This window comes from Anolis sagrei, chromosome 3 (assembly GCF_037176765.1).
Source record: "Anolis sagrei isolate rAnoSag1 chromosome 3, rAnoSag1.mat, whole genome shotgun sequence".
NCBI lineage: Eukaryota > Metazoa > Chordata > Lepidosauria > Squamata > Dactyloidae > Anolis > Anolis sagrei.
The window spans coordinates 200477-224857 of NC_090023.1; the positions used below are offsets into that span (position 1 = coordinate 200477).

The following is a 24381-nucleotide window of genomic DNA, read 5'->3' on the forward strand; positions in this document are numbered from 1 at the left end:
AGGTGGTCAGTGGTTTGCTCTTCTCCACACTCGCATGTCAAGGATTCCACTTTGTAGCCCCATTTCTGAAGGTTGGCTCTGCATCTCGTGGTGCCAGAACGCAGTCTGTTCAGTGCCTTCCAGGTCGCCCAGTCCTCTGTGTGCCCAGGAGGGAGTCTCTTGTTTGGTATCAGCCATTGGTTGAGGTTCTGGGTTTGAGCCTGCCACTTTTGGACTCTTGCTTGCTGAGGTGTTCCAGCGAGTGTCTCTGTAGATCTTAGAAAACTATTTCTAGATTTAAGTCGTTGACGTGCTGGCTGATACCCAAACAGGGGATGAGCTGGAGATGTCTCTGCCTTGGTCCTTTCACTATTGGCTGCTACTTCCCGGCGGATGTCAGGTGGTGCAATACCGGCTAGACAGTGTAATTTTTCCAGTGGTGTAGGGCGCAGACACCCCGTGATAATGCAGCATGTCTCATTAAGAGCCACATCCACTGTTTTAGTGTGGTGAGATGTGTTCCACACTGGGCATGCGTACTCAGCAGCAGAGTAGCACAGCGCAAGGGCAGATGTCTTCACTGTATCTGGTTGTGATCCCCAGGTTGTGCCAGTCAGCTTTCGTATGATATTGTTTCTAGCACTCACTTTTTGCTTGATGTTCAGGCAGTGCTGTTCTCTTGCTGTTCCTGGGGGAACGTTAAGATACTCTTGCTGTTCCTGGGGGAACGTTAAGAGGAGTGGTGGTTCTCATGAAGCTTTAACTATTCTGGAAATTATATTGGAAACTGTTTCAAGTGTCTGTGATAACAGAAGTTATTTGCAACAACATCTAAGGAATACCGAGTAACCATAAAGCTTTATATGCCCGAGAATCCCTGAATAAATATTTCTTTGTTCAGTTTGTTATAACAAAGACTTGTGTCCAGTTACTGAAGGGAAGATTTACCTCAGAGGAGGGAAGCTGAAGACCTGGAAGAAAAGGGTTCGGTTTATGCTATTGGTATATCCATTTTAAAGTGCCTCAGAAAAAAATATTTTTTAAAAGTCAAGCCTCGCACCAGTATTACACGCCTCGCTCACTCAAACAAACATACATAAATAATAATCTGCTCAGCTACGGCTACACTACATGATAAATATTGACAGCAAGGCAACATAATAACATACAGATCCCTCCTGCCAGAAGTTTTCCTTCCTCTGTCCCCCTGTATGATGGTGTCACCCCATGTTTATTGGTGGCGTCGTCTTTGCAGTCACAATCGACCCCTTCATGTCGCGACCCCTTCATACAGTTCCTCAAGTTGTGGTGACCCCCAACCAGAAAATTTTTGTTGCTACTTCACAACTGTATTTTTGCTACTGTTATGAGTTGTAATGTAAATATCTGATACGCATTTTCATTCACAGAACCAAATTTGGCACAAATGCCCGATACGCCCAAATTTACTTTCTTCGGCAATCCCTCATAGCTCGAGGATGATGGTCTTCTAGATATTCACTAACACCAAAAAGGAAGAGAAGGGAAGGCAGAAAAATATGAATCCTTCTCTGTCAAAAGGGTTCCTTAGACCATCAGAAATATGTGGTTTCTGTGTATTGTCGAAGGCTTTCATGGCCGGAATCCATGGGTTGCTGTAGGTTTTTCCGGGCTATATGGCCATGTTCTGGAGGCAATTTTTCTCCTGACGTTTCGCCTGCATCTATGGCAAGCATCCTCAGAGGTAATGAGGACCTCATTACCTCTGAGGATGCTTGCCATAGATGCAGGCGAAACATCAGGAGAAAAATTGCCTCCAGAACATGGCCATATAGCCCGGAAAAACCTACAACAACCACTGTGGTTTCTGATGGTCTTTGGCAACCCTCTGAAAGCCCCCTTGCATATACCCCCCCCCCCCCCCCGGGTCCTGCCTCCTAGGTTGAGAAACACTGCCTTAAGCGGACCTGCCTGGGCACCGAGATCTTCAGGAGAGGCCCTTCCCTTGGTCCCACTTCCATCTCAAGCTTGGTTGGTGGGAATGAGAGAGAGGGCCTTCTCGGTGTCTGCCCCTCAACTCTGGAAAATCCCTCCTCAAGGAAGCCCAAATAGCCCCCTCCCTATTGTCCTTACTGCAACAGACTAAAACTCTTTTTATTCAGGCAGGCTTTTAAAAAAAAGATTTTAAAGATCAATTCAGGGGGTGCTGTGGTTTTAACCTAGAGTATGTTTTAATGGTTTTTACTGGGAATTTTTAAATACCGTTGATATATATATATATTTAATGGTTGCAAATTTTTATTTTTTAAGTTGTATGCTGATGTTTTATGTTCAGCTGCTTTGAGTCTCCATGAGGGGAGATAAAGCAGGCTCAAAATCAATATAATAATAATCATCATCACCATCATCACCTTTTGCTTTTTTCTTAACCAGGTAAATGAGGATTCTGTGGAGCCACCTCTTGAATGCAGTAAAGAAACCAATAATATAGGAAGAAGAAATCCTCTCAAGGTGATGATCTTGCAGAATTCTTCACCCCACAGATAAGAAAGAAAAAAGGAGTCAAGAATCTGTATTGCAATAAAACACCCTGTTGATATGGCGGAGAAACCCTATACATGCTTAGCCTGTGGACAGAGCTTCAGCCACAGTTCAGGTCTACGTTCACATCAAAGGACTCACACTGGGGAGAAACCCTATCAATGCCTGGAGTGCGGACAGAGCTTCGCTCAGAGTGGAAATCTACGTACACATCAAAGGACTCACACTGGGGAGAAGCCCTATCAATGCCTGGAGTGTGGAAAGAGTTTTGCTTGGAGCAAAAACCTACGTTCACATCAAAACACTCACACTGGAGAGAAGCCCTATAAATGCCTGGAGTGTGGACAGAACTTCACTGAGAATGGAAGTCTACGTTCACATCAAAGGACTCACACTGGAGAGAAACCCTATACTTGCCTGGAGTGTGGACAGAGCTTCACTGTGAATGGAAGTCTACGTAGACATCAAAGGACTCACACTGGGGAGAAACCTTTTACATGCCTGGAGTGTGGAAAGAGTTTTCCTTTGAGTAAAAACCTACGTTCACATCAAAAGACTCATACTGGGGAAAAACCCTATAAATGCCTGGAGTGTGGACAGAGCTTCACTCATAGTGGAAGTCTTCGTTCACATCAAAGGACTCACACTGGGGAGAAACCTTATACATGCCTGGAGTGTGGACAGAGCTTCGCTAAGAATTCAAGTCTACGTTCACATCAAAGGAGTCACACTGGGGAGAAACCCTATAAATGCTTGGAGTGTGGAAAGAGCTTCACTGAGAATGGAAGTCTACATAGACATCAAAGGACTCACACTGGGGTTAAACCTTATAAATGTCTGGAGTGTGGAAAGAGCTTCACTCAGAGTTCAGGTCTACGTTCACATCAAAAGATTCACACTGGGGAGAAACCCTATCAATGCCTGGAATGTGGACAGAGCTTCACTAAGAATGGAAGTCTACGTAAACATCAAAGGAGTCACACTGGGGATAAACCTTATAAATGCCTGGAGTGTGGAAAGAGTTTTGCTTGGAGTGATAATCTACGTAGACATCAAAAGACTCACACTGGGGAGAAACCCTTTAAATGCCTGGAGTGCGGGCAGAGCTTCACTGAGAATGGAAGTCTACATTTACATCAAAGGACTCACACTGGGGAGAAACCCTTTAAATGCCTGGAGTGTGGACAGAGCTTCACTCAGATTTCAACTCTACGTTCACATCAAAGGACTCACACTGGGGAGAAACCCTATGCATGCCGGGAGTGTGGAAAGAGTTTCGCTCGGAGTGGAAATCTACGTTCACATCAAAAGACTCACACTAGGGAGAAACCCTTTGAATGCCTGGAGTGTGGAAAGCGCTTATGTTTACACACGCAAAAAAATCAAACATTCAATGCCTTATGCAAATACTAACATCTCTAAAATAATACAAAACAATAACAAATGCATAACGAAAGAAAAATTAACATCAAAAAATTATGAGTAATCAAATAAACAATCTAACATAATTAACAATTAAGACATAGACCCTGAGAAAACAATTAGAATACATAAATGCCCCCATGGTTCTTCTTTCTCATGTACCATAGCAACAGTGGAATACAAATAAAGTAGCCTATACATCCCTGGAGTGGGGACAAAGCTTTGCCCTGAGTGGAGATCTACATACATATCCAAGGACTGCCTAGAGTGTGGACGGAGCTTCACTGAGACTGGAAATCTACATATACATCAAAGGATTCATACTGAGTAGAAACCCTATACATCCTGAAGAGTATGGACAGACCTTCAGCTGCAGTTCAGGTCTATGTTCACATCAATGAACCCACACTGGGGAGAAACCCTAGAAACCGATAGCGTGTGAAAAGAGCCAGACACAGTAATAAGTAAATTGTTAAATGTTGATATTGGAATTATCAAGATTTCGGATTATGCCCTGGTGTCAATTGAGATTGCTTTGAAATGTGATTATGATAAGATGAGGTGGAGATTGAATACAAAAATTTTTTGATTTTTAGAGAGATTGTGTATAGAGTGAAATCAGAATGGCAAGTAATTTGGGGATTTAATGAAAGGGAAGTATCAAAGGGAGTGCTATGGGACACATTGAGAGCAGTGGTGAGAGGGTTAGGCATAGAATCATAGAATCAAAGAGTTGGAAGAGACCTCCTGGGCCATCATCCAGTCCAACCCCATTCGGCCAAGAAGCAGGAATATTGCATTCAAATCACCCCTGACAGATGGCCATCCAGCCTCTGCTTAAGAGCTTCCAAGGAAGGAGCCTCCACCACACTCCGGGGCAGAGAGTTCCACTGCCGAATGGCTCTCACAGTCAGATGGAATCTCCTCTCTTGTAGTTTGAAGCCATTGTTCCGTGTTCTAGTCTGCAAGGAAGCAGAAAACAAGCTATCTCCCTCCTCCTCCCTGTGGCTTCCTCTCACATATTTATACATGGTTATCATATCTCCTCTCATCCTTCTCTTCTTCAGGCTAAACATGCCCAGTTCCCTAAGCCGCTCCTCATAGGGCTTGTTCTCCAGACCCTTGATCATTTTAAAAGAGACAATCTCAAAAAAAGGCAAGAAGAAAGGAAAAGGAATCTAGAAAAAGAGATAAAGGAGCTGGAAAAAGAATATGCAATAAAGAGATATACAAATTTATGTAAGGTTGAAATCTTAAAAAAGAGGAAATTGATAAAATGGAAATATATGAAGTACAAGAAAAGCTAATATATTTAAGGAGGGGATTTTTTGAATTTAGTGATAGGAATTCAAATGTTAGCCAAATACACACACACAAAGAAAATGGAAGGTATGATGATAAAAGATTAAACTGGTAAAATATGTAGTTCTATGAAAGAAAAATTGAAGGTCTTTGAAGAGTTTTTTTTTTATTGAACTATACCAAACAAAAGCTAGCTCCATAAAATCAATTAAGAAATATGTGGAGGAAAATTGGGAGAGTAGGTTGGAGGAGAAAGACAAAGAATTATTGGAACAACCCATCAAGAAGACAGAAATAGCGGACGTTATTAAGAATTTAAAAGCTGGGAAAGCTCCAGGTCTGGATGGTCTGGGGACAGATTATTATAAAAGTTTTAGAGAAGTATTGATTCCAAAACTATTAGAACTGTATAACGGAATAATGAAAGGAGAGAAGATGGCAGAATCATGGAGGAAGCCATTAACAATATTAATACCAAAACCTGATAAAGATTTAACAGGCCCAGGGTCATATAGGCCCATATCGTTAGTTAATCAGGATGCAAATGTTTTATCTGTTATAATAACCAACAGAATGAATAAATGTATGTACAGGTATATATAAAAAAGATCAGTGTGGGTTTGTAAAAGGAAGACAAATATCAAATCTGATCAGGGAGAGTATTAAATAAAACTTGTGTAGTTCAAGAGAGAAAGACAAAAGTAGGGATATTATCATTAGATATATTTAAAGCTTTTGATTGTGTGGAATGGTGGACATTAAGGGAGATTATGAACAAATTTGGAAGTAGAATAAACTGATTATTAGAACAATACTATTCAAGAAATTCAGAGGTAGTAACTATAAATGACGGGATGACAAAAGAAATAAAAGTGACAAGGGGCACAAGACAAGGCTACCCTCTATCACCAACTTTGTTTGCCATGGTGGTAGAATTATTTGCAAATGCCATTAGGAAAGATAAAAACTTAGAAGAGGTAGGAATAAAGGAAAAGCAGAAGGTGAGCTTATTTGCCGATGAAACATTGTTATTTATTGAAGAGATAGTAGGTAAAATAGATAAAATAAAGGATCATTGAGAAATATTTGGGGAAACAACGGGTCTACAAGTTAACTGGACTAAATCAGAAATGATGTTATTTAATTATATAAAGAAAGAAGAAAAAATTATATATTTATTTATTTAAAAGTTTTATATACCGACCTTCTCACCTCTCTTGAGGGACTCAGACCGGTTTCCAACCATAATATACATACACTCAATAAAACATCATACTTCATATTACAATAAAACATTAAAACAGCAAAACAGCAATTACATTCAATAAATACAATGGTCAGTTGTCCCACTAAATTTGATGTTCATCCTCCTCCATCCATATCTCAGGGTATTGGCTCACTCATTGAATGCCTGTCTCCATAACCACGTCTTCACCTGCTTCCTGAATGTCAGGATAGAAGGGGCGGTTCTGATCTCCGGTGGGAGAGAGTTCCAGAGTCGAGAGGCCACCAACGAGAAGGCCCTGTCCCTCGTCCCCACCAGATGCATTTGCGAGGCCGGTGGGACCAAGAGCAGGGCCTCTCCAGACGATCTTAATCATCTTGATGGCTCATAGGGGAGAATATGTTCGGAGAGGTAAACAGAGCCAGAGTCGTTTAGGGCTTTATAGGTTAACACCAGCACTTTGAATTGTGCTCGGAAGCTAACACTGTTCAACGGAGAAAAAGTTGCGGGCCTGAAAATAGTTGTTCTTTTATGATTTTGGGGTGCTGAAAACGAAAATGACATTTAAAAATGTATATTGGCTCTAGTTTTTATGATATAAGCAATCACGTGATCACGTATGGTTGAAAAAATGCATGTTGCGACTTACACTATGGGAGATTCTAGAATATTCTAGAAAGTTTGATGACACAGTATGAGTGCCGTGTGCAAAAGCCAGAAAGCCCTCTATAAGGCCAGACTTTTGAACAGTGAGGGTCAGTCAGTTGAAGACTGAGACAGTATCATTAAACATCGTTTTACATTGTTCTTTTGACTGTAGTTCTGCCTCCTCGCACGTGTGTCAATAAAGCACTCTGGAAAAAAGAGATCAAGGCCAATGGACTCCGTCAATGCTGTCAGACTATTGCTGGAGCATTGTAAGAGACCATCCTTTCCTTGAATACAAAAGAAAAGTCAAGAGAAGCAAACAGCATAAAAACTAAAGTCACGATTCAAGCAACATCATTTAAACTTTCAGACTTTTCCACTGCAATAGGCCTACTAATAGAGTTTCTTGTTGCACAAACATAAACAATAGACTAATTAAATAAATATTCCTCATGTATAAACTATTGGCAATATAATTTGACTAAAATTTAGTAAATAGTCACGGTTTATATACATGCAGTAAGGTTAGGCGCATTATAATATTAACGAATTACCTATTGTGGAGAAAATTGAAATAGCTGTTACATAAAAACCAGAGCCAATTAACACATTTGATTATTATATTTGAATTCAGCATGTTAAATTTATTAAGAAACAGCACGTTTCGTTTCCGAAACTGAGAAAAACTGAAAATTTGTAGAACAGTGTAATTGGCAGCCAGTGGAACTGGTGTAACAGCGGACTGGTGTGCTCCCTGTACCCAGCACCTGTTAGAGCCGTAGCAAACTACTGGAAGCGAGAGCGAGCTTGTGCTCGAGCTCGCTCCAAAGCCCCGCCTTTTTCCCCCCCGAGGCTGCTCTCTCTCTTGCTAATGTGCCTGTTTTCCCTTGCTAGGGAAGCGATGCGAGTGTACTCTCGCAGTTGGCAGAATTCAACTGTGAGCGTACGCTCGCATCCCTGCCCTCTGCAATGGAAAACGCTAGCAAGAGAGAGAGCAGCCTTGGGGGGGGGGGAGGCAGGGCTTCGGAGCAAGCCCGAGCGCAAGCTTCCTGTAGTTTGCTGCGGCACGAGCGTACGCTAGCAACGCTGCCCTAGCAAAGGGAAAGAGGCGGAGCATCGCTCGTGCTGGCTTAGTTTGCTCTCGCAAATTCCTAGTTTGCTACAGCTCTTAGTAGTCTGGCTACCGAGCGCTGGACTAGCTGCAGCTTCTGGCAGTCTTCAGAGGCAACCCCACGTAGAGAGCGTTGCAGTAATCTAAATGGGATGTAACCAAAGCGTGGACCACCGTGGCCAAGTCAGACTTCCCAAGGTACGGACGCAGCTGGTGCACAAGTTTTAATTGTGCGAAGGCTCCCCTGACCACCGCCAAAACCTGGGGCTCCAGACTCAGCGATGAATCCAGGAGAACTCCCAGACTGCGAACCTGCGCCTTCAGGGGGGAGTGCGACCCCGTCCAGCACAGGCTGTCACCCCGTACCCTGTTCAGCCTTGCGACTGACCAGGAGGACCTCTGTCTTGTCTGGATTTAGTTTCAATCTGTTGTCCCTCATCCAGTCCGTCACAGCGGCCAAGCTTGGACAGGACTTGGACAGCCTCCTTAGTAGCAGGTGGAAAGGAGTGACAGAGTTGGACATCATCTGCGTACAGATGACACCGTACCCCGAAAAAGACTTTATAGAACAGAGTAAAATGGGAATTACAATTAAGAATAAATTAAAATACCTGGGAGTAATAATAACAAAGGACTTAAAAGAAATGGAAGAGGTAAATGTAGTCGCATTGAGAAAAGTAGTCCAAAAAATTAATAGAGTGTGAAAATATACATTTATCTTGTATTGTTGAAGGCTTTCATGGCCGGAATCACTAGGTTCTTGTAGGTTTTTTCGGGCTATAGGGCCATGTTCTAGAGGCATTTCTCCTGATGTTTCGCCTGCATCTATGGCAAGCATCCTCAGAGGTAGTGAGGTCTGTTGGAAATAGGAAAGTGGATTTATATATCTGTGGAATGACTGGGGTGGGGCAAAGAGCTCTCCTCTGCTGAAGCTAGGTGTGAATGTTTCAGCTGACCACCTTCATTAGCATTTGAAGGCCTGGCTGAGCCTGGGAAAATGTTCTGTTGAGAGGTGTTAAGATGTGCCTGGTTGTTTCCTCTCTGCTGTTTTGCTGTTGTAATTTTAGAGTTTTTTAATACTGGTAGCCAGGTTTTGTTCATTTTCATGGTCTCTTCCTTTCTGTTGAAATTGTCCACATGTTTGTGTATTTCAGTGGCTTCTCTGTGTAGTCTGACATGGTGGTTGTGAGAGTGGTCCAGCATTTCTGTGTTCTCAAATAATATGCTGTGTCCAGGCTGGTTCCTCAGGTGCTCTGCTCTGGCTGACTTCTCTGGTTGAAGGAGTCTGCAGTGCCTTTCATGTTCCTTGATTCGTGCCTGGGCATTGCTGCGTTTGGTGGTCCCTATGTAGACTTCTTGTCCACAGCTGCATGGTATACGGTAGACTCCTGCAGAGGTGAGAGGATCCCTCTTGTCCTTTGCTGAACGTAGCATTTGTTGGATTTTCTTGGTGGGTTTGTAGATTGTTTGTATGTTGTGTTTCCTCATCAGCTTCCCTATGCAGTCAGTGGTTCCCTTGATGTATGGCAGGAACACTTTTCCTCTGGGTGGATCTTCATCTTTACTCTCGTGGCTTGTTCTCGGTCTTGCAGCTCTTCTGATGTCTGAGGTGGAATATCCATTGGCCTGGAGAGCCCAGTTGAGGTGGTTCAGTTCATCTTGGAGGAGGTGGGGTTCGCAGATTCTTTTTGCACCGTCTGCCAAGGCTTGAATGGGGCTTCTTTTTTGACTTGGGTGATGGTTGGAGTTTTTATGTAGATCTCTATCTGTGTGTGTGGGTTTTCTGTAGACGGTGTGACCCGATTGTTGATCTGGTTTGCGGATGACTAGGACATCTAGAAAAGGCAGTCTTCCTTCATTTTCTTTTTCCATGGTGAACTGGATGTTTGGGTGGATGCTGTTAAGATGGTCCAGGAACCTGTTGAGTTCTTCTTCTCCATGGCTCCAAATGGTGAAGGTGTCATCCACATATCTGAACCATATCATGGGCTTTTTGGTTGCTGTCTCCAGGGCTTGTTCTTCAAAGTGTTCCATGAAGTTAGCTATGACTGGGCTGAGAGGGCTCCCCATAGCTACTCCATCTTTCTGTTCGTAGAATTCATTGTCCCACTGAAAGTAACTGGTGGTGAGGCAATGGTGAAACAAACATGGAGAATTATTTATTTATTTATTTGGTTTACTTTTACCCCGCCCTTCTCACCCCGAAGGGGACTCAGGGCGGCTTACACATCCAAGGCACAATTCGATGCCCATAGCATACATAATACACAATAATAAGCAATAAAACAAAATAACAAATTAGCAAACAACAACAACAACAATACATTGCATCTAAAACCGTTAAAACCAATAAAACCAGTAAAATTTCATACAAACCGATACAACCACTTCTTCCTTCTTGCTAGTCAGTGTTCGGTATCTCATGGTTCAGAGTTTTCTTCCACATTTATCAGTCCACATATATCAGTCCTGCCGGTCCTAATTGCCTGGTTGTCCTATCTAGTTAGCAGACTGCCCGAAGGCCTGGTCCCACAACCACGTCTTTGTCTTTCTCCTAAAGGACAGGAGTGATGTCGATGCCCTGATATCCACTGGGAGTGAGTTCCACAGGTGGGGGGCCACCACTGAGAAGGCCCTGCTCCTCGTCCCCACCAGCCTTGCTTGAGAAAGCGGTGGAGTCGAGAGCAGGGCCCCCTCAGATGATCTTAAATTCCGTGGTGGGACGTAGAGGGAGATACGTTCGGACAGATACGCTGGACCGGAACCGTACAGGGTTTTATAGGTCAAGACCAGCACCTTGAATTGGGCTCGGAACTGAACCGGCAGCCAGTGGAGCTGACACAGCAGAGGGGTGGTGTGCTCTCTGTATGTCGCCCCAGTGAGCAGCCTAGCTGCCGCTCGCTGGACCAGTTGAAGTTTCCGAACCGTCTTCAAGGGCAACCCCACGTAGAGAAGAAGAAGAACTAAACAGGTTCCTGGACCATCTTAACAGCAGGTGCCCTCATAGAATCCTTGAGTTGGAAGAGACCTCCTGGGCCATCCTCCAGTCCACCCCCATTCTGCCAAGAAGCAGGAATATTGCATTCAAATCACCCCTGACAGATGGCCCACCAGCCTCTGTTTCAAAGCTTCCAAAGAAGGAGCCTCCACCACACTCCCTCCGGGGCAGAGAGTTCCACTGCTGAACAGCTCTCATAGTCATAGAATCATAGAATCCTAGAGTGGGAAGAGAGCCTCCACCACACTCCCTCCGGGGCAGAGAGTTCCACTGCTGAACGGCTCTCTCTCACACACACAGCCAGGAAGTTCTTCCTCATGTTGAGGTGGAATCTCCTTCCTTTCCTGTGGTCTGGAGCCATGGCTCCCTTGCTTGTCCTGGCCTCCGTAGGACACCTTCCCCTCACAGATTGACACACGGCCCTCATGGTGTCTCCTCCTGACGCAGGGATTGTTCTCCAGACCCCACTCACCCCCCCCCCCCCCTCCACCCCATCTCGTGCCCAGATCCAGGGAAGTGCCTGTGACTCCAGATGAATTTGTGTGTGTGTGTGTGTCAGGAGCAACTGCAAGTCGCTTCTGGTGTGAGAGAATTGGCCGTCTGCAGGGACGTTGCCCAGGGGACATTGCCCGGATGTTAATTGTTTTTAATTTGCATTAGGTGTTGTATTGTTATGCTGTGTGTTGAGGCCTTCGCCTTTGTAAGCCGCATCGAGTCCTTCAGGAGATGCTAGCGGGGGACAAATAAAGTTTAATAATTAATAATAATCCTTGTGGGAGGCTTCTCTCCTGTCCCCTTTGCATGAGGAGCTGGAGCTGACAGAGGGAGCTCATCCGCCTCTCCCGGGATTCGAACCTGCGACCTTTTGGTCTTCAGTCCTGATGGCACAGGGAAGGGGGTTTGACCCACTGCGCCACCTACCGGGGGCATGAAGAGAGAGAGAGAGAGAGCAACTGCCACTCTCCGGGAAGGGCAGCCAATCAGGAGCGCGCCCGCTCCGCACAGGCCCCGCCCCCTTCTTCCTCGGCCCCGCTAAGGCATCCCTCCCGGCGCCATCTTGGCTCCTCCCTCCCGACAGGCCTTTGGGACTTCAATTCCCAGCATGCCTTTCACCCTGCCGGGCGGGGCTTGTAGGGCGGGGCAGCGCAAGGCATGCTGGGAGTTGAAGTCCCAAACTTCCTTCCTTTACCATTGGGCCTCCCTCCCTGTGGCCCCGCCCCTCCCTCTGCGCCACGGAGGCCCCGCCCCCTCCGTCAGGAAAGCAGGCGTGACGTCACCCGGGCCCCGCCTCCTTTGGGAGGAAGAGGCCCGCGGACGGTGGCCCGCTTGGGTGAGAAAAGCGAAGGCAGGGCGGAAGGAGGGGGGGGGCTTCCCTGTGGCCCACTTCAAAGGCTGCCTTCAAGGGTGAGGAAGGGGGAGGCCTGGCGGGGGGTGGAGAAGGCCCCTCCCTCCCTCCCTGGCAGGCTGCCCACCACCCCCACCCCTCTTTGGGACCCCTTCCTCAGGGCCAAGGCTGCTCTCTCTCCTTCCACCAAGAAAGGAAGCCCCCTCCCTCCCTCCTCCTCCTCTCCCCCCCCCCAGGACACCTTCCCCTCCCTCCCCTCTTGACCCCTGGCCCCCCTCCTCCTCCTCCTCATGCCTTCTCTCTCTCCTTCATGCCCAGCTGCTCTCCAAGCCGCTCCTCATGGGGGTTGTTCTCCAGACACCCCCCCCCCAGCCTTTGAGTGACCCTCTTCCTCCACACCTTCCCCTCCCTCCCCTCTTGACCCCTTGCCCCCCTCCTCCTCCTCATGCCTTCGCTCTCTCCTTCATGCCCAGCTGCTCTCTAAACCGCTCCTCATGGGGGTTGTTCTCCAGACACCTCCCCCCACCAAGCTTTTGAGTGGCCCTCTTCCTCCACACCTTCCCCTCCCTCCCCTCTTGACCCCTGGCCCCCCTCCTCCTCATCATGCCTTCTTTCTCTTCTTCATGCCCAACAGCTCTTCAAGCCGCTCCTCATGGGGCTTGTTCTCCAGATCCTTCCCCCCCTCCCCCATCCTCTGAGTGGCCCTCTTCCTGGACACATTCCACCCGAGAGCCAAGACTCTCTCTTCAGTTCTGGGGTCCAGGATGGGACACAGTGGGCAGGCCTGTAGGTGGGGAGAGGGGGGGGGGCTTGAGGGGCTTCAGTGTCTCCCCCCCCCCCCCAATTCTCAGGGTGGCCTTACAGGTACATTATTTAAACTGTGATGTTTATTCATATCACGATCTGATCACCATGCTCAATATAGCCCGGATGCACAGAGGGGGTATTATTGGGGTAACGATACACAAGGTTTGCTAGGGGAGATCCCCCTCAGCCCCCCCCCCCCCATCAAACTCAGCCGCCCCCCAAATCAAAATCCTGACAGTGGGATCCGATGTGCCTTTGAGGAATGAATGCCACCCCCACACCATTTATTTATGTGTTTATTTATTTAAAACATGTAAATCCCGCCCTTCTCACCCCGACTCAGGGCGGAGCACAGCATATTTATTTTATTTATTTACTTACTTACTTTGCTTGTATACCGCAGTTTCTCAGCCCAACAGGCAACTCAACGCGGTTTACAACAAGGATAAGATCAATCAACGATATACAATTTAAAACCACAAGAGCACAATATACAATATTGACACAACAATAGACAACACAATGCATCTCATAACTAGAGTCGTGATCCAATCCGTCGTCCAAATTTCCATTTCTGTAATCATCACATTCATTGCACTGTTTAACCGAATGCCCGTTCAAACATCCAAGTTTTTAATCTCCTTCGGAACACCATCAGTGAGGGGGCTGATCTTACCTCCATGGGGAGGGCGTTCCACAGCCGAGGAGCCACCACTGAGAAGGCCCTATCTCTCGTCCCCGCCAGCTGAGCTTGAGAAGAAGGCGGGATCGAGAGCAGGGTCTCCCTGGAAGATCTCAACGTCCTGGTGGGTTCATAGGCTGAGATACGTTCGGATAGATAAGTTGGGCCAGAACCGTTTAGGGCTTTAAAGGCCAACACCAGCACTTTGAATTGAGCCCGGTAGCAGATCGGCAGCCAGTGGAGCTGGTGCAGCAGAGGAGTTGTATGCTCCCTGCGCTCCGCTCCTGTTAGTATCATGGCTGCCGAGCGCTGGACTAGCTGGAGCTTCTGAGCCGTCTTCAAAGGCAACCCCACGTAGAGAGCATATACATGGCAAACATTCAATGCCGGGACAAGAATTCCAACAACTTGTCCCAGACTTTAAGATGGCTTTCACACTGCACTTACCCTAAAATCCGACATACCACCTGTCACATCAGCACTTTTAATCTGTACCCATTACATTTGGCCCGGCACCAGTTTTATTGTGTTTGGTGTATTGTTTTATTGTTCTGTTGTTTTGATATTGATTTAATTGTTTTGATTTGCTTTGAGTTGTGTATTGTTATGCTATTGTGTTGTTGAGGCCTTGGCCTTTGTAAGCCGCATCGAGTCCTTCGGGAGATGCCAGCGGGGTACGAATAAAGTTAATAATAATAATAATAATAATAATAAAAGAATTCTCATACACAGACATAAACATTAAAAACATTTATCTCCATATTAAAATACACCATTTAAAACCATGTTGGTTCATCAGCGTCAAATCTGATTGCCCTGGAAATCTTTCCTATTGCCGCTTTATTGCCCTGTCTCAAAAGCCTGGTCCCACAACTATCCTTCTGAAGGAGAGGAAGGAGGGGGCCAACCTCACCAGGAAGGGAGTTCCATAGCTGGGGAGCAATCACCGAGAAGGCCCTGTCTCTCGTCCCCACCAATCGCGCCTGTGACAATGGCAGGAAGGAAAGCAGGGCCTCCCCGGAGGATGTTAATCTCCGCAGTGGTTCATAGGGGGAGGTGCATTCAGACAGGTAATTTGGGGCACGGCCGTTTAGGGCTTTCTAGGCCAACGGCAGCACTTTGAATTGTGCCCGGTAGCAGACTGGCAGCCAGTGGAGCTGGCACAACATGGGAGTTGTGTGCTCCCTCTGTATGCCGCCCCAGTTATTAACCTGGCTGTCTCTCGTTGGACTATTTGAAGCTTCAGAACAGTCTTCAAAGGCAACCCCACGTAGAGTGCGTTGCAGTAGTCTATTCTAGATGTAACGAGAGTGTGGACCACCGTGGCCAAGTCTGACTTCCCAAGGTATGGGCGCGGATGGCACACAAGTTTTAATTGTGTGAACGCTCCCCTGACCAACCTGGCATTCCAGGCTCAGCGATGAGTCCAGGAGGACCCCCCAAGCTGCAAACCTGTGCCTTCAAGGGAACAATGGCTTCAAGCTCCAAGAGAGGAGATTCCATCTGAACATGAGGAAGAACTTCCTGACTGTGAGAGCCGTTCAGCAGTGGAACTCTCTGCCTTCCCCGGAGGGAGTGTGGTGGAGGCTCCTTCCTTGGAAGCTTTTAAACAGGGGCTGGGTGGCCATCTGTCAGGGGTGATTTGAATGCAATATTCCTGCTTCTTGGCAGAATGGGGTTGGACTGGAGGATGGCCCAGGAGGTCTCTTCCAACTCTAGGATTCTATGATTCTATGTTCAGCAGTGGAACTCTCTGCCCCGGAGGGAGTGCGGTGAAGGCTCCTTCTTTGGAAGCTTTGTAACAGAGGCTGGATGGCCATCTGTCAGGGGTGCTTTGAATGCAATATTCCTGCTTCTTGGCAGAATGGGGTTGGACTGGATGATGGCCCAGGAGGTCTCTTCCAACTCTTCTAGGATTCTATGATTCTATGAGTGTGACCCCTTCCACCCAGCACAGGCTGAGACCCTATACCTTGTTCAGCTTTGCGACTGACCAGGAGGACCTCTGTCTTGTCTGGACTCAACTTCAACCACGACCAGCTCAGCACAACATGCCCATCGATGCCCTTTATCTCACCCTTTAGTGATATTTAGTGAGGACTCGTGTTTTATGACTTTTATCGTTTTATTGCTTTTCTATGGTTTATATTCCATGTAATGTTTTTAACTGTATTTTATGCTGTTTGGGGGCATTGACTGCCAACTGTAAACCGCCTCGAGTCGCCTTCGGGCTGAGAGGGGCGGAATATAAATATGGCAAATGAAATCAATAAATATGCTTGTTCCCACCTGAAACCCCCCACCACCAGGCACGCTACCCAATTCGTCCATCTCACCCAGGGATTTTTTCAAAAACTTTTTAATTCCATCCCTTTTAATTTGGCCTGGCCGCCATACACATTTTTGTTATTTTATTCAATTTTCTGTATTTGGTTCTGTATTAACTTGTTTTGTTTGTACTTCATTTGGTGTTATTATTGGCTGTACGTATTTTATTTTGATTTGTTGTCATTGTTGGGCTTGGTCTCATGTTAGCCGCCCCGAGTCCCCGCTGGGGAGATAATAATAATCATAATCATAATAATAATAATAATAATAATAATAGTAATAGTAAACTTTATTATTATCTCCCCAAAGGGGACTTGGAGCGGCTTACATGGGGCCAAGCCCGAACAAGAATTACAATATAACAATACAAATTGCAATAAAATAAACAACATAACATTAAGATATAAAACATCAAAGCATATAAAACAATAAAAACAGAACATAGGAACTAAGCATAATGACAGAAAGACAAAGGGTGGGCCGCAGGTACATAAATAAATATGGTGGCGGGGGATAAAAAAGTATTATTATTATTATTATTATTATTATTATTATTATTCCAGGTAAAGTGGTCTGACCAAGGCAGAATAGAAGAGAGCATGGGGAGCATGGCTTCCCTGGATCTAGGCATGAGGCTCCTCTTGATGCAGACCAAAATCCCATTGGCTTGTTGTTAAACTGCCACATGTCATTCCTGGCCCCAGTTCCCCTTCCTCCCCACGAAGACTTTTTCACACATCCTCCTCTCGAGCCAGGCCTCATCGTCCCCCATTCTGTCTCTTTGCATTTCATTTTTTTCTGCCTAAGTGGTGTGTCTTGCATTTGTCCCTGTTGAACTTCATTTTGTTAGTTTTGACCCGTCTCTAATCTGTGAAGTTTGAAGCTTAGTCTCCAGGGAAGCAGAAAACAAGCTTGCTCCCTCTTCCTCCCTATGACTTCCCCCCACATATTTATACATGGCTATCATGTCTCCTCCCAGCCTTCTCTTCTTCAGGCTAAACATGCCCGGCTCTTCAAGCCGCTCCTCATAGGGCTTGTTCTCCACCACCACCCCCTTTCCCGGATCCTTTGAGTGACCCTTATCATTTTAGCTCCCTCCTCTGGACACATTCCACCTTAGAGTCAACATCTCCCTTCAAGTCCTTGAAGGTTTATAGGGGAAGATACGTTCGGACAGGTAAACTGGGCCGGAACCGTGTAGAATTTTTAGATTAAAACCAGCACTTCTTTTTGTGAGAAGACTGAAGCAAAAAAGGCACTGAGTAGTTCAGCTTTTTTCCTATCCCCTGCCTGTCAGCATTGCCCCATCTTCTCCTCGCAGAGGCCCTATCACCCTGTTTTTCCTTTTTCTACTGACATAAGCAAAGAAGCCCTTTTTATTGTTTTTAATATCCCTGGCCAGTCCGAGCTCGTTTTGCGCTTTAGCCTTGCAAACCTTTTCCTACAAGAGTTAGTTATTCTTTTTTGGTGTTTTCTCCCCTTTTCCACTTCTTGTACATGTCTCTTTTGAGACGAAATGAAAATCACGTGTAGTTCACGTTTGATGAGCCCACACACTGCTTTGCCAGAGAAAGAAAATATGCCACACCGATGAACAATAAAGAACAAGTACTTTATTATTTATTTATTTATTTAGAACTTTTGTATCCTGTTCTTCTCTACCTCCGTGGAGGGACTCAGAACGGCTCTTTGTAGTTCAGAACAACATATTTACAATCATGTGATCAGTTGCATTGACTCACATAATGTCCATTTATTTATTTCAAACATTTATATTCCGCCCTTCTCACCCTGAAGGGGACTCAGGGCGGAGCATAGCATATATATGGCAAACATTCAGTGCCAGGACAAGAATTTATTATGAGAGATTTAAAATGGTCTTTCTTTGTCCATGTGGCGAATCTTCCTCCCAGCTGCTCATGAAGCAAGAGCACAATAATAGAATCATAGAATCAAAGAGTTGGAAGACACTTCATGGGCCATCCAGTCCAACCCCCTGCTAAGAAGCACAATCCAAACTGTCTCTCTACTTCTGCAAGCACCTGCAAACAGCTCAAGCCTGAAAATGTAACTGTATCCAAAAGTCCCAGGCTCAGCCATCTCCCTGGGCATAGCCCAACCAATCAGCTTCGTGCATCTTGTTTTACAGTTGACACACACACTGATTTCTTGCATGCTCCAAAATCTTTTGAGTCTTAGCCCAGTTTAGAAGTTTTTTGGACATCGAATCTGGCTTCTTTGGATTTGTCTGATTTTTATTCTCTTTGTTGGCACTGTTTTGTGCTTTAGCCTTGTGAACCTACCTTTTCCCTACAGGAGTTGGCTATTTGTTTGAATTCTTCTTTGGTGATTTCTCCCTTTTTCCACTTCTTGTGCAAGTCTCTTTTGAGTCTTAGCCCAGTTAGAAGTTTTTTGGACATCCATTCTGGCTTCTTTGGATTAGTCTGATTTTTTCTCTTTGTTGGCACTGTTTGCAATTGCGCCTTGAGTATTTCACTCTTGGAAAACTCCCATCCATTCTTAAGAGATTCTTAATAACCTCTTCAATTTCATTAGTGGTGATATTTTTATTCAATATCGATTGTGTCTGTGGATCTAATTTCCTTGTAATTAGTCCCTTTAATCTTCCAATATCTTTATTTGTATAGAGTTTTTCATAATAGCTTGTCATTAATTATTTTGAATAGGAGCCCCAATGGTGCAGTGTGTTAAACTCTTGTGCCGACAAGACTGAAGGTCACAGGTTCAAATCTGGGAGTGTGCAGATGAGCTCCCTCTGTCAGCTCCAGCTCCCCATGCGGGAATCATAGAATCCTAGACTTGGAAGAGAACTGGTGCCACATCACATTGTTGGCTCATGTTTAACTTGCTGTCCACGAGGACTCCAAGCCATAAAAGAATTAGTTTATTTACATTCTATATACAAAGACAAACACAGCACAAAGCAAGCATGTCTGCACTCCGACAAAGACATCTCCGAGAGATGGCGATTGTAGTTTCTCTTATCAGTAAAGGCACGCCTCTCACATCCCATTCTGATGACCTAAAGTCCGGTCTCATCAGAGGAATCAGGAAAACATTTCATACTGTCCTTCTAGGATAACTTAAACCTCTGTGGTCTGTTAACTCTACACATGCTAGGCAGCTTTACAAACACGTGATCATAGCTGTAAACACACACACTTTGAAATCTCCCAATAAATCAAACATGGCTCAACACAATCTTTATCCAACTCCGTTCTTGTTTCAAAAACATAATGGCAACACTTACTTCAGACCGCACGCTAATACGAGGCTCAGTTCTTCGTGTCACTGCATGCGTGTGACGTAGGAAGGGCGAGTTTTTTTGCTCTGAGGTAAGGTAGGTATGTAACTAATGTGTGGTATACGCAACATTCTTTGGTTTCGTTGCGTGGCATCTTTACAGTAGTGTTGCCACTATTAAAGTCCCAACCCCTCGTAGATTGATTCCCTTCCTTTTGACAAATCAGTGATTGCCTTTGCTGGTATCCGTGTGCACGCGTAAGACCCTGATGATATCGAGCTCTTTTGGGGGGGAGGTCTCCCAGGGGGGAGAGATCCCTGAAGACCGCTAAAGGGGTCTTTAAACCTCGGTGAGCAGCCAGCGAAAGCCAATCCAAAGAACGAAGAATATTAAGAATTAATCCCACCAGAGGCTGAAGAGGTTCAGGGACCGAGGCGTTTATTGTGATTCAGCTGAGATCAGATGCATTACAGGAATTATTCCACCGTAAGCATGCAGCATAAAGATTTTCCAGCATTTTTATACAGTCAGAACAAAGGAAAATCAGTTTGAAAATCCCGCCCGCCCTCCGTCAGCTGGCTTTGCCCTGATTGGCTGGCCCTGGAACAGCTGGGAGGAGGCTTGGCTGCATGTCCCGCCTCTCGACCAACCAGCGAGCGTTGCCACCTCCAGGGGGCCAATCGGAGCCTTCCTAGCGCCTCCGAAGATGGTCCAATCAGAGGCCAGGAGGCGGGACGAAGTTTGACAGCGCAGGGGAAGGGGAGTGCCCAGGGGGCACTCGCCAGCTGTTTCCGAGCCTTTGTTCTTATCGGCGGGGTGGCAGACAGGAGAAACAAAGGGTTTCCTGGTCTGGTGATTGGATTTGAGAGAAAATATGAAAAGGGGCTGTTGATGGCATTTGGACCTCAAAACTCTGTAAACAAGGGGCCCCAAAGGAGATCAACAAACACCAAAAATTGAGTTAATCAATCTTTCTACCGGAGTTACTGTTGACCCATCTCTTATCTCATTGTCTGCTCTGAAAATGAGCCTCGAGACAGGATCAATCACGGGGCCATGCAGATGCAAATATGGACTGGTTTTCTTAGAGGACAAAGGATTTCCTCTTCACAGTAACCTCAGGTCACATTCCTTTCTGGGGCGAAGTTCAGAGGGAAAAGGTGGGGAGGGGAGTCAGGGTACATTTTATATGATATCCCACTATATACATCTTATATGCTTCATACACTTCATACATTTCATGAATGAATTCCCATCCCCATCCCAGCAAGGTTTATTAAAAACAATAAATGTATTTTGCTTTTTGTAGAAATCGTAGTCTTCTTGGTGAAGGCGCACGTAGGCTGGGGCTGCTTGTCTTTCCAGGCGAGCCTGGCTTGAGGCTTGTGTCCAAAAGCATGACAGGGAAACAGTCCAAGACAATAAGGCAGAAAGTCAATAAGAGAAGGCAGAAGTTCAGCGATGGGCGTTGGGTTGGGTAGTAGCAGAGTCCATAGTCCAGTGCACAAGTCAGAGAATTCACAAAGAGGAAACAGGAACTCAGTTATGTGTGCTGGGTCAGGAAGCAACACAATCCATTGTCCGGCCCTGGGCGAACTACAAATACTTGGGGGGGGGGGGGGGAAGATGCTCCGCATCACTGATGTCTGCATTTCTTGGTATTTCCATGTTCAACATGACCCATGAAGGGAAAGGGAAAATATTGCAGGTAAAGGTTTCCCACTTTCATCCTTTATCTTTTGCTTCTTTCTTGACCAGGGAAATGAGGATTTTGTGGAGCCTCCTCTTGGATGCCGTAAAGGAGCAAATAACACAGGAAGAATAAGTCCTCTCAAGGCGATGACCTTGCTGAATTCCTGACCTCACTTACAGATAAGAAAGGAAAATACGAAGAGTCAAGTGTCCGAATAACAATTACACACCCATATCGCTCTTGACATGGAGGAGGAAGCATCTAAATACCTAGAGTGTGGGACGAGTTTCACTTGGAGGGATCATCTCCAGCAGCATGAAAGAACTTACACTGGAGAGAAACCCTATAAATGCCTGGAGTGTGGGAAGACCTTCGCTCAAAGTTCAGCTCTACATTCACATCAAAGGACTCACACTGGGGAGGAACCCTATACATGCCTTGAGTGTGGGAAGAGCTTTACTCATAGTTCAAGTCTACGTTTGCATCAAAGGACTCACACTGGCGAGAAACCCTATACATGCCCAGAGTGTGGGCAGAACTTTGCTTATAGTTCAGATCTATATTCACATCAAAGGACTCACACTGGGGAAAAACCCTATACGTGCCTGGAATGTGGTCAGAGCTTTGCTAAGAGTTCAAATCTACATTTGCATCAAAGGACTCACACTGGGGAGAAACCTTATACGTGCCTTGAGTGCGGAAAGAGCTTTGCTAACAGTTCAAATCTACGTTTGCATCAAAGGACACATACTGGGGAGAAACCCTATACATGCCTGGAGTGTGGGAAGAGCTTCACTCAGAGGGCAGCTCTGTATCCACATCAAAGGACTCACACTGGGGAGAAACCCTATACATGCTTGGAATGTGGGCAGAGCTTCTCTATGCGTGGAAATCTAGATACACATCAAAGGACTCACACTGGGGAGAAACCATATACATGCTTTGAATGTGGGCAGAGCTTCTCTAGGCGTGGAAACCTATGTTCACATCAAAGGACTCACACTGGGGAGAAACCTTATAAATGCCTCGAGTGTGGACAGAGTTTCACTTCTAGTTCAAGTCTACGTTCACATCAAAGGACTCACACTGGGGAGAAACCCTTTACATGCCTGGAGTGTGGACAGGTCTTCTCCAAGAGTCAAAATCTACGTTCACATCAAAGGACTCACACTGGGGAGAAACCCTATACATGTCTGGAGTGTGGGCAGAGTTTCACTCAGAATGGAAGTCTACAGAAACACCAAAGGACTCATACAGGAGAGAAACCCTATACGTGCCTGGAGTGTGGAAAGTGCTTCACTCATAATTCAAGTCTACATTCACATAAACGCATTCACACTGGGGAAAAACCCTATACATGCCTGGAGTGTGGGAAGAGCTTCACTTATAATTCAGATCTTCATTCACATGAAAGGACTCACACTGGGGAGAAACCCTATACATGTCTGGAGTGTGGAAAGAGTTTCTATAAGAGTGGAAATCTATGTTCGCATCAAAGGATTCACTCTGGGGAGAAACCCTTTAAATGCTTGGAGTGTGGACAGAGTTTCACTCAGAATGGAAGTCTACGTTCACATCAATGGACTCATGCTGGGGAGAAGCCCTATAAATGCCTGGAGTGTGGACAGAGCTTCACTCAGAGTTCAAGTCTACGCTTACATCAGAAGACTCACACTGGGGAGAAACCCTATCAATGCCTAGACTGTGGACAGACCTTCACTCAGAGTTCAAGTCTATGTTCACATCAAAGGACTCACACTGGGGAGAGACCCTATAAATGCCTGGAGTGTGGACAGAGCTTCACTGAGAAAGGAAATCTACGTAGACATCAAAGGACTCACACTGGGGAGAAACCTTATAAATGCCTCGAGTGTGGACAGTGCTTCTCTCAGAATGTAAGTCTACATAGACATCAAGATTCACATAGACATCAGAAGAGTCACACTGGGGAGTAACTCTGTAAATGCACGGAGCGTGGAAAGAACTTCTCTGAAAGTTGAAAACATTGGGGAGGACAGTGGTATTTGACCCCAATTCAATCGTTGGTGGGGTTCAGAATGCTCTGTGATTGTAGGTGAACTATAAATCCCAGCAACTACAACTCCCAAATGTCAAGATTCTATTTTCCCCAAACTCCACCAGTGTTCACATTTGGGCATATTGAGTATTCATGTAGAGTTTGGTCCAGATCCATCATTGTTTGAGTCCACAGTGATCTCTGGAAGTAGGTGAACTACAACTCCAAACCCAAAGGACACTGCCCACCAAACCCTTCCAGTATTTTCTGTTGGGCATGGGAGAACTGTGTGCCAAGTTTGGTTCAGTTCCATCGTTGGTGGCGTTCAGAATGCCCCTTGATTGTATGTGAACTATAAGTCCCAGTAACTACAACTCCCAAATGACAAAATCTATTTTTTTTTTTAGTGAAGGACATACATTAGGTTGTTAGGTGTCTTGTGTCCAAATTTGGTGTCAATTCATCCAGTGCTTTTTGAGTTCTGTTAATCCCACAAACGAACATTACATTTTTATTTATATAGATTATATGTAAGCAAAGCAATAACAAATAGCAAAAACAGTAAATATCCAATATAAGAAATAGTCCATCAGCTTCACAGGGAAACAAGATCCAAGAGTCTATACAAGTCCATGAAACTAGGCACTTGAATCCACAAAATGAGACAGCAAGAAAATCTCATAGACAAATCTTGAGCTTAGCAAAAACTTGGGACATGAAACTCAGAGCACTTGAAAGCAAGACCGTGATAAAATAACAGTGTTGGCCTAACTGAGACAAGTCTCTCCTATGAATCATTATAAAGTTTTTTCAGATCCCAAAACTAAAAGGAAAGCGTTTTTCCTGAACTTAGAATCATAGAATCCTAGAATCAAAGAGTTGGAAGAGACCTCCTGGGCCATCATCCAGTCCAACCCCATTCTGCCAAGAAGCAGGAATATTGCATTCAAAGCACCCCTGACAGATGGCCATCCAGCCTCTGCTTAAAAGCTTCCAAAGAAGGAGCCTCCACCACACTCCCTCCGGGGCAGAGAGTTCC

The 24381-nt window shown here is 45.5% G+C and overlaps 1 protein-coding gene across 2 annotated transcripts in view; it reads left to right on the plus strand.

Annotated features, from left to right (window-relative positions):
- Nucleotides 1-24142, plus strand: part of LOC132772379 (zinc finger protein 135-like) — a 54507-nt gene extending 30365 nt beyond the window's left edge. Inside the window, exons 1-2 of one of the 2 annotated variants that reach the window (XM_067466354.1) lie at nucleotides 12478-12535; nucleotides 21391-24142. In XM_067466354.1, coding sequence (XP_067322455.1) covers nucleotides 21571-23280 — 1710 coding nt within the window. In that variant the 5' untranslated portion in view covers nucleotides 12478-12535; nucleotides 21391-21570 and the 3' untranslated portion in view covers nucleotides 23281-24142. Of the gene's footprint in view, nucleotides 1-2391; nucleotides 12536-21390 lie in introns of those variants that run through there. The other variant, XM_067466355.1, reaches the window with a different exon arrangement.
- Nucleotides 24143-24381: the final 239 nt, after the last annotated feature.